Source organism: Microcaecilia unicolor, chromosome 4, assembly GCF_901765095.1.
Source record: "Microcaecilia unicolor chromosome 4, aMicUni1.1, whole genome shotgun sequence".
Taxonomy (NCBI): Eukaryota; Metazoa; Chordata; class Amphibia; order Gymnophiona; family Siphonopidae; genus Microcaecilia; species Microcaecilia unicolor.
In genome coordinates this window covers 13,461,397-13,472,403 of record NC_044034.1, presented here as the reverse complement: position 1 = coordinate 13,472,403, position 11,007 = coordinate 13,461,397, and the positions used below count along the sequence as shown (strand labels likewise).

The window sequence follows — 11,007 nt, the reverse complement described above, 5'->3', positions numbered from 1 at the left end:
TTTTTAGATATCACCAGAGAAGAAGCAAAAGGCAAGCAAGAGGTTTTATTTTTATTTGAGGACGTCCTTTCTATTGAAGGAACCAGCTGCAAACATTTCCAAAACTATGATATTGGTTGGCTTCTCCATTAACCATCTGCTACTCTCAGCAAACACTCCATGTGTCACTCAAGCCAAAGAGGCTTCAGAACAGAATTTTTAATCTGTTGACCACCATGTCAAAGTCTAACACCACGATCACCAATCCTGAAACGTTTATTCTTGCAGGTATCCCAGGGCTGGATTCCTCCCAGTTTTGGGTCTCCATTCCTTTCTTTACAATGTACATTATCTCTCTTTTAGGAAACCTTATACTTGTTTATATTATAAAAACAGAGCCCAGTCTGCACACACCCATGTACTATTTACTCTCATTGTTAGCCCTGAATGATCTGATGATTCCCACGACAGTAATTCCTAAAATGCTGGGAATCTATTGGTTTAACTCCCGAGAAATTCATTTCACTGCTTGCCTCATGCAAATGTATTTTATCCACAGCTTCACAGGCTTTGAGTCAGGTATCATTTCAGTCATGGCCATCGACAGGTATATTGCTATATGCCATCCTTTAAGATATGCCACCATTTTAACCAATTCAAGAATAGCCAAAATAGTAATGGTTGTAGCCCTGAGAGCTCTAGGGATTCTGATGCCTCATCCATTCCTGCTGAAAAGGTTGTCATACTGCAGAACCAATGTGATTCCTCACTCATACTGCGAGTTCATGTCAATTGCAAAGATCTCCTGTTCAAATTTATTTATCACTAGTGTATATGGCCTGACCGTAGTGACTTTGATTGCGGGGTTAGATGTGATCTTGATTGCCATATCTTACGTCATGATTCTCAGGACTATTTTTAACCTTCCATCCACAGGGAAAAGACTCAAAGCATTTGGTACCTGTGGCTCCCATGTGTGTGTCATTTTAATTGCGTACACTCCAGCAATTATTTCCTTTTTAATGCTCAGGTTTGCCAAGAATGCTCCTAAATACATTCAACCTATCATGGCCAACATCTACTTGTTCTGTCCACCCATGCTGAACCCCTTTGTGTACGGTGTGAGGACAAAGCAAGTTCGTCAGAGAATACTCCGTGCAATGAAATGGAAGAAAATCCAACAACCATGAAATGGATGATGATTTGGGATCTTCTTTAAAGAAAGTTTCAGCATACGTGAAAAACTGCGTTATTTCACCTTCATGGTTGGCAATTTGGTAAGGGAATCAAAGTGTGCAAATGTACCTTTCCGTTGGGTGAAAACTAACTAGGGATGAAATAAGTCACTCCCTAGACTTAAGCATGCATCCAGGAAAGTCACTTTTTATGTGAAAGCCAGGCTGTGAAAACCATATACTATATTTATAATTTATTGCTAGGGCAGTAGGAAAATGGAGGTGATGATGCCCCTGTATAAGACTCTGGTGAGACCTCATTTAGAATATCTATATATATAAAAGGCAACCCCAACGTTCTGAAGCCTCCACGGAAGTTGAGGCGCCCGAGATATCCGGTGTGCCCTGGAGTGTCTGCACCGCCCTCGCGTCAAAACGTCATGACGCGTCAAAACGTCATGACGTTGAGGGCGGAGCTATTGACACTCGAGGGCCGAAACGGCCCACAGCGAACAAGGCAAGTAGCTTCGAGGGACGGAGGGAGGGGGCCCCTTGCTAGCGCCCGATTCATTCCGCTCAGAAACGGGCATTGTTTCCTAGTTGTGTATAATTCTGGAGACCAAACCTTCAAAAAGATATAAACAGGATGGAGTCGGTCCAGAGGGCAACTACTAAATTGCCAGTGGTTTTCATCATAAAGCATATGGGGATAGACTTAAAGATCTCAATATGTGTAGTTTGGAAGAAAGGTGGGAGAGGGGAGAAATGATAGGGATGTTTAAATACCTATGAGGCATAAATGCACAGGAGGTGAATCTCTTTCAACTGAAAGGAAGCACTGGAATGAGGAAGAATAGGATGAAGGTCAGGTGAAAGGGGATAGACTCAGAAGTAACCTGAGGAATTACTTCTTCATAGAAAGGGTGGTGAATTCGTGGTGGAGATGAAAACAGTATCTGAATTGAAGAGAGCTTGGGACAAGTACATAAGATCTCTAAGGGAGTGACAGGGAGAGTAGACGACATGGATGGGCAGACTGGATAGGCCATATGTAAAGTCATCTCTGAATGCATTTTTCTATGTCTCTGTTTCAATTATTTAATCGCTTTATTTTATCTTTCAATTTATCAGTCACCATTCCCTTGGTGGGAGTCATATACCTGGATAAATGGTTTGGAGTGTTGTACTTCACATCTTCTGTTATTTCACAGCCGTTTGGTAAGACAGGTACCTGCAGACAGAAGCCACTAACCCCCGGATTCTATAGCGTATGACCGAAATTGCGTGCGCAAATCTGGTCATATTCTGGATTTTCATGTACAATTTACTTAACAAGCCAATCAGCACCAATAATTGTCACTTAACGAGCACTTATTGACACTAATTGGCATTAATTAGAATTTACGCACACAACTTACTAAGCGTATTCTGTAAAGTGGTGATTGTAAATTGTAATATATGCTGCCAGAAAGGGGGTGTGGCCATGGCCATGGAATGGGTGGGCCGTCGACTTTCTGAAAATTTACATGCAGGGTTATAGAATGCACCTGCTCTGCATATTACTTAGGCGCCGGTATTTACACGCTAACCAGTTTATTTTCGAAAGAGAAAAACACCTATAGTGCGACCTAAATCGGGAGATAGATGTTTGTCTCGCAAAGGCACCCAAATCGGTATAATCGAAAGCCGATTTTGGGCGTTTCCAACTGCACTCCGTCACGGAAACGAATAAAGTTGACGGGGGCGTGTCGGAGGCGTGGTGGAGGCAGAACTGGGGCGTGGTTATCAGCCAAGGAGAGATGGGCGTCTTTAGCTGATAATCGAAAAAAAAAGGTGTTTTTAACCGCGATTTTGGGTCACTTTTTTTGGACCCTTTTTTTCACGAACAAGTCCCAAAAAAGTGCTCCAACTGCCCAGATGACCACTGGAGGGAATCGGGGATGACCTCCCCGGACTCCCCCAGTGGTCACTAACCCCCTCCCACCAAAAAACCCCCCACTTTAAAAACTTTTTTTCCAGCCTCCATGCCAGCCTCAAATGCCGTACCCACCTCCGTGACAACAGAATGTGTTCGATTCTGTCACAGCCTTTCCCTGGGTCAGATGTGGCTCTCAGGTGCAGTACAGGGTCACATCAGCATTGCATTGTGGTGGGTGTAGGGTATTGGGCTCCGTGATTTCATTAGCTTGTGTTACAGTCTCACGATGTTGGTAGTTGGTAGGCTCTTCTCCCATGGTGCTTTTCCCCCTGCCTACTGGGTCAGAGTGTGCCCTGTTGTGTTTCCTGTTGTAGTCCATGTGGTAGTGGCCATTTTTGTAAGCCAGTTTTAGTTCCCTTTCCTGTGTTAGCCACGTTAGAGAACTTAGTTCTTACCTTGAATGTGGCTGAAAGAGGGCATTGTACAGCATTCTGCCAGCTCTGACCTACTGCTAATCTCAGTACCAGGGAGACTCATTGCCAGTGGGGCACAACCTCTGATCTGCAGTTAACTGTGAGTAAAGGCGGTTATTCCAATAAAGGATGTTTTTGGAGAGATTAGTCTTCATTTGTCAACTGGTGTGCCAATGTTATATAGCAGCAACCAGTCCTAGAGGCCTGCGTGTATGCAGGTCCCTGGAGCACTTTTAGTGGATACCGCAGTGCACTTCAGCCAGGTGGACCCAGGCCCATCCCCCCCCCACCTGCAACACTTGTGCTGGTAAATGGGAGGCCTCCAAAACCCACTGTACCCACATGTAGGTGCCCCCTTCACCCCTAAGAGCTATGGTAGTGTTGTACATTTGTGGGTAGTGGGTTTTGGGGGAGGGGGGTTAGGAGCTCAGCACCCGTGGTAAGGGAGCTATGCATGTGGGAGCTTTTTCTGAAGTCCACCGCACTGACCTAGGGTGCCCAGTTGGTGTCCTGACATATCAGGGGGGCGAGTGTACTACGAATCCTGGCCCCTCCCACGACCAAATTGCTCGGATTAGGACGTTTTTGAGCTGGGCGTTTTTAGTTTCCATTATCGCTAAAAAAAACAAACGCCCAGCTCAAAAACGCCCATTTTTTCGAAAATATGGTTCGGCCCGCCCCTTCACGGACCTGTTCTCGGAGATAAACGCCCATGGAGATAGGCGTTTCCGTTCGATTATGCCCCTCCACGTGTATTCCATAAACTGCACCTAATTCTAGGCATGGTTTATTGAATACACCTAGGCAAAAAAAGTTTCGGTGCAGATTTTTCAGACACCATATATAGAATCTAATCTTAAACTTCTAATAGATTAAACTAACTAGTCCTAGAAATAAAGGTTTGTGCCTGGACAAAGAGGAACAAAAGCTGTGGAAAGTCTCATAAGCCCAAAAGACATCATTCTTTAAACAAAAATAAATGAATTAAACCAAAGCAACCAAAGACTAGCAGGCTTATTTTCGAAAGAGAAGGGCGCCCATCTTTCGACACAAATCGGGATATGGGTGTCCTTCTCCCAGGGTCGCCCGAATCGGCATAATCGAAAGCCAATTTTGGGCGTCCTCAACTGCTTTCCGTTGCGGGATGACCAAAGTTTACGGGGGCGTGTCGGAACCATAGCGAAGGCGGGACTGGGACATGCTTAACACATGGGCGCCCTCGACTGATAATGGAAAAAAGAAGGGCATCCCTGACGAACACTTGGCCGACTTTACTTGGTCCTTTTTTTTTACGACCAAGCCACAAAAATGTGCCCTAAATGACCAGATGACCACCGGAGGGAATCGAGGATGACCTCCCCTTACTCACCCAGTGGTCACTAACCCCCTCCCACCCTAAAAAAAAATTTTTAAATATTTTTTCCAGCCTCTATGCCAGCCTCAAATATCATACGCAGCTCCATGACAGCAGTATGCAGGTCCCTGGAGCTTTAGTGGGTACTGCAGTGCACTTCAGGCAGGCGGACCCAGGCCCATCCCCCCCTATCTGTTGTAGTGGTAAATGTGAGCCCTCCAAAACCCACCACAAACCCACTGTACCCACATCTAGGTGCCCCCCTTCATCCCTAAGGGCTATGGTAGTGGTGTACAGTTGTGGGGAGTGGGGTTTGGGGGGGTTTGTGGGGCTCAGCACACAAGGTAAGGGAGCTATGCACCTGGGAGCTTTTTCTGAAGTCCACTGCAGCGCCCCCTAGGGTGCCCGGTTGGTGTCCTGGCATGTCAGGGGGACCAGTGCACTACGAATGCTGGCTCATCCCACGACCAAATGGCTTGGATTTGGTCATATCTGAGATGGGCGTCCTCGGTTTCTATTATCGCCGAAAATCGGGGACAACCATCTCTAGGGACGACCATCTCTAAGGTCGACCTAAATGTTGAGATTTGGGCGTCCCCGACCGTATTATCGAAATGAAAGATGGCCGCCCATCTTGTTTCGATAATACGGGTTTCCCCGTCCCTTCGCGGGGACGTCCTGCGAGGACGTCCTCAGGAAAACTTGGGCGCCCTGTTCCAGGCATCCCTTACAGCAAACTGATTCCCATTAATATTGTCCCCATCTATATATCTGCAATTAGCTCCTTGAATGTTCTAATGTGTTGCTTATTAGGTGTTTCATTGCTATCATGCTGACATCATATTAAATCTATGTTATTTGAATGTACTTCAAGCTATTATGGTTTTGTTTGTATTGTACTGATATTTATCATATCTCTTTTTTGTGATTGTTCTGCAGTGTTGTTAAATCTGTGTATTTCTGATTCCTACTACAAGGTTTCAATTTGCCATTTTCAAGTTTACCTAATTCCGGTGCCCTTTCACAAAGCCATGAGAGGGCTGAGTGGGTAGCGTATATCAAATCGGCACCTCTACCGGGGTAGTGATTGCGCCCTGTGGTTATTCTGAGTTTGGCACGCGCTGGATCCTGCCGTTGAAAATATTTTTCTATTTTCTACTGTGAGGGGCGTTCCCAATGGTAATCAGCAGCACGGCCATGTTGGCATGCACTGCATGGTTACCACGCTGGTAGCGCGTGAGCCCTTACCACTAGGTCAATGGCTGGCGGTAAGGGCTCAGTCCATAAATAATCACGTGTTAGTTTTCATTTTTGCGCACGCTCATTTCCCAGCCCATTAAAAAAATGGTCTTTTTTCCAGCCATGCTTAAAAGTGACCCAGAGAGCGGCAAAAAGATGCAGCCACGCTACCACAGGCCACTTTTATACCACAGCTTTGTAAAAGAACCTCTTATTGTAGTTATGCTTATATTTGGTCATTTTACTGTTATCACGTTGTTAGCAAAATTGTAAGTTTTATGTTATACTGTACTTGCTATACACTGCCTTCGGTGAATTTCTTCATATATGCAGTTAATAAATTCCAATAAATAAAAAAATAGAATTATTAAAGTGATCTTTCCCAGTCTGCTATCAAAAAGAGAAATAGACATATTGAACAGCATTTCTCAAAATATCAACTCTCTGTTTTGGAAGTGCTCCTTAGCACCCAACATACATAGAACTGAGGCACAATGAGCGCGTCCATGATAATGTCAACCTCCTTGCGCAGGGGGTTAGAATATTTGATGTAACCTGAGTCGTGATCTATCCCGAGCAAACATGGACTAGAAATATATCACCAATTCAGGAACTGGGTAAAGAACTACAAGAAGTGCTGCAGATCCTCTCCTAACACAGACCTCATCCATGTCAGAACCGGCATTAGTGGGAAAATCCATACCTGAAGCAATCCCAGTGGCGTAGATACGTGGGGCCTGAGGGGGCCTGAGGGGGCCGTAGATTTGGCCCTGGCCCCCTGCCCCACGATCCCCTTCAACCTCCCTCCCGCCACCAACTCTCCCCCGCCGTCGCTGTTGCCGCCCGCCCCGTCACCGTAAATGATTCCTTTTTTTGAAGACAGACTTCCTTCTGCGCTCGAGTAGCGCCTTTCTTCGACGAAGTTCCGGCGATCAGCTGTTTCGACGCCGGCAGTGTCACCGGCTTCGAAACAGCTGATTGCCAGAACTTCGTTGAAGAAAGGCGCTACTCGAGCACGGAAGGAAGTCTCTCTTCAAAAAAAGGTATCATTTACGGCGACGGGGCGGGCGGCGACGGCAGGGGAGAGTTGGTGGCAGGAGGGGGGTTGAAGGGGATCGTGGGCAGGCCGGCAGGGAGGGGGGGTCTGATGTGGTGGCGGCGGCGGCTCGGGGGGGGGGGGCGGCTAAACAGTGCTCCCCCCCCACCTAGGGCTCTGGCCTCCCCTCCTGGCGAGGTCTGGCTACGCCCCATATAAAAGTTGCCAGCTTGTATAAAAGGTCTTGTGATGAAACAATGGGGTTTTAAGCCTGTGAACTGTATTATTTCATTAAGTGTATTTCTCCTAATTAGCCAGCATATGGCATCTGTTTTGTGTTTTAAAGCTGTTGCAGAAAAGACTATTTGGTTTTCCAGTTTAAGCTTGTGAAAAGGCAATCTGCAGTACCATTGGCCATATACTTTCAAAGTTTGTGCCCTGGGCTCTGATTGGCCCTGGAGTTCAAATCTAGCCGGTAGGTACTGGATTTTCCCCAGTCTCAGCTAGGGAGAGCAGAAGGTGAACATCTCTGTCCCGAGACCCTATTCAAGACTTGTGAGCAGTTAATTTCCTGAAACTCCCCAGATGCTACCCAGGTAGTAACAAGTGTTAGATAGTTTTAATATTAATCCTTATTCAGTTACTTGTTATTGCTTGCTGTTTTTCCACCTGTTTTATATGGTTCACTGTTCTAGTTTTGTGATAATAAACTTGTTAGTTTATTAACTCTGTTGTCCTGGACTAAGAATCTTGATGGTTTGTGTATTGGGTCTGTGGGTGCTTTCTAAGAACTGTTGGGGCCCCCTGAGAGTTTGGCCTCAGTAACCTAGAATTCACAGGGGAATAAATGGAGGGTGGGAGACTCTCCCAGAGACAAGTGGGACTCAGTCAGTGGGAGCAGGGTGCTAGTGTAGAGCACAAGCAGCAGGCGGTGCTGAGGAAAGACCCTCCAAGTGGCCGCAGGGTTAGCCCCAGGTGGGTGCTAGGCATTTCTGAATAAAAGTTACCAGAAGACCAGAACACCTACTGATAGAGCACCAGCACAAGACACGCCAGTGACCCAGTAAGTTCCATAACAGAAGGTACTGGGTAAAAATATACTGCACATATCACTATTCAATGTATTTTAAATTTGGGGGCTTTTTACCTGCTGCTCACAGAGCAGAGGACATGGAAATTCATTGGGCCATACTCAGGTCCTTTCGCCAGAGCTACAGTGTACGTTGAACTTTGGCCTTTTCACTTTTTCCCCATATATTTTAAGGAATAATAAGCTAAGATTCAACCATATTCCTCACACAGACGCCATCTTGGGCATGCCTCCCACGAGGTTGCTCTCCTACTGATTTCTTATTAATATATCAACAGCCTCTGTTTTCACTTACATCACTATGAAGCCTCTATAATTTAATTTCTTCCAAATTTTGTGGGGGGGGGTTTCTCTCATTTTGTGGGAGATTTCAATATTCACTTTGATAACCCTCATAATGTAGTAGTACAGCATTTTCTGTGGGTTTCTCAAGACGTAAACTGGAGTGACTTTGGTTCAGTTCCCAAACTTAAAAAAAATAGCTGAGCCCCCCCCCCCCCCATCTATGAACAAACTCAGAATATATTCCATATCATTCAACATTTGTAGTAACAATTATCTTCCCAGAGAAGTAATCGGCTAAAGTGTGAATAGTAATTAACGCTGAATAGCTGTTTAACCGGTTAAGTAGCCGCAGTCAAAAAATGAAACTGGATATTAATGTCGGTTGCCGAATGTGTCTCAGCATTGAATATCCGGTCCGACCACTGGTGTCGAGCAGTCATCGTGCAGCCCGAAGCCAGCTGATTATCAGGGGGTAAAGTTTTTAATCTACCCAAAATACAAAAGTGGAGGGGAGGCATTAAGGCCATTAACAAACCAAGGGGTCCTTACTTCAGCTTAAAATGCCTTAATGTGTGGAATGTTCAGGCATCCTGGCAGTGACGATCCTAGGTCGGCTGCCACCTGGGGCGGATCGCCGATCCGCACCCCCCTGGTGCAATGACACCCCCCCCCCCCCCCCCAGTGCATCAACCCCCCGGGTGCATGCTTGGCTGCTGGGAGCAGCTGCGCAACTCTCGGCTCTGCTGGCTCCCTGCTCCCTCTGCCCCGGGAGCAGGGAAACAGCGGAGCTGACAGCCGTGCGGCTGCTCTCTGCACCCCTCCAGCGGCGTGCACCTGGGGCAGACCGCCCCCACCGCCCCGCCCTTGTTATGCCGCTGCATTCCGGAGTAATTTTGGCAAAGGTGTGCAGTTCCCATGTGCTAAAAAATACACTTTATTTTTAGCACTGGGGGTGGGTCTGGGGAAGGACAGTAGTCATGTTCTGTGCTAATTACCACACTCTAACCAATTAGCACATGGTTAGCACGTGAGGTCTTACGGCCTACATAATGGGTGGCAGTAGGAGATCACATGCTAGTTGGAAAATTAGCACATGGCCATTAATATAAAAAATAGGAAAAGTAGCCATTTTACCTATGCAGAAAAGTGGCCTTAGCGTACAGGAATCAGCCGTCTTTTCTCCAAGCTGAAGAGCCCTAGCCACTTTAGCCTTTCCTCATAGGGAAGTCGTCCCATCCCCTTTATCATTTTTGTCGCCCTTCTCTGTAACTTTTCTAATTCCAAGTGTTAAGGCTGCTTTTTACCGCAGGTCAGTAAAAGGGACCCCAAGACACAGAGAAGGGCAATGGAGAATGTCAGATGGTCAATATATGGGATAGTCCTATGGGGCACATCCCATCTTGCACAGCTTGCTAGGTTGCACTATTCATTTACTGTGGGATAGCACCAGTTAGCAACTGTCATGGTAAATGAAGCTGCAGTAAATGGAATATTTTCTTCCCTCATAATGTATCAACCCCCGATGTTGGCCAGTGTTTTGCAGTGAGCTGCTTCAGGGGTTCCTTTAATATCAAGAACATAAGGTTACAACTCACATGGTTTCAAGCACATATTTTTCATGAAACTAGATAAGAACTGGGGACCGATACCAGAGACAAATTTACCACCTTTAACCATAGGCGTAGTTTGACTGTTTCATTTGGGGGGGGGGGGGGGCAAAGAATGGGCGGAGCATATTAGCATATCATTTGCATATATACATATGCAAATGAATATGCTAATATGGAGGAAGGAATTTAAATTTACAGGCAAAATATCACAGATGCACATTTCAAAAAGCTGACACATTTCAATTAATAAATTATGAATAAAATACTTTTATCTACCTTTGTTATCTGATCATTTAGTTTTTCTATTCGCTTTGGTCCCAGTGTCTTCTGTTTTATGCAGTGTCTTCTTTCCAGTAGGCTTCCCTCTGCTCCCCACCCTCCCAGTCCCATCCATCTCTTGCTCCTTCCCTCTGCTCCCCACCCCTCCCAGTCCCATCCATCTCTTGCTCCTTCCCTCTGCTCCCCACCCCTCCCAGTACCATCCATCTTCCCTCTGCTCCCCACCCCTCCCAGTTCCATCCATCTTCCTTCTACTGCCCCCCCCCCCCGCGAGGTCCAAGATCGTGACTCCGTTTACCCCCTCTCTTCCTCCCTCCCTCCCTCCGGCGCAGGCAACAGTCCAGCTTTTTCAGCGTTCCTGGCAGCGGTAGCAATGTACACGCTGCCTTCGGTCTGCCCCGGAAGCCTTCTCTTCCTGTTCCCACCTATGCGGGAACAGGAACTTGAAGAGAAGGCTTTGGGGCAGAGCCGAAGGCAGCGTGTACATCGCTACCGCTGCCAGGAACGCTGAAAAAGACTGCTGCCTGCACCGGAGGGAGGGAGGAAGACAGAGAGGGCAGGGAAGCCAA

The 11,007-nt window shown here is 46.6% G+C and overlaps 1 protein-coding gene across 1 annotated transcript; it reads left to right on the top strand.

Annotated features, from left to right (window-relative positions):
• Positions 1–209: 209 nt before the first annotated feature.
• On the top strand, positions 210–1,260 carry LOC115468207 (olfactory receptor 52E4-like). Its single transcript, XM_030199744.1, is given in 2 exon segments — positions 210–1,141; positions 1,143–1,260. Coding segments are annotated over 2 exon segments (1,044 nt in total). The 5' UTR covers positions 210–215.
• Positions 1,261–11,007: the final 9,747 nt, after the last annotated feature.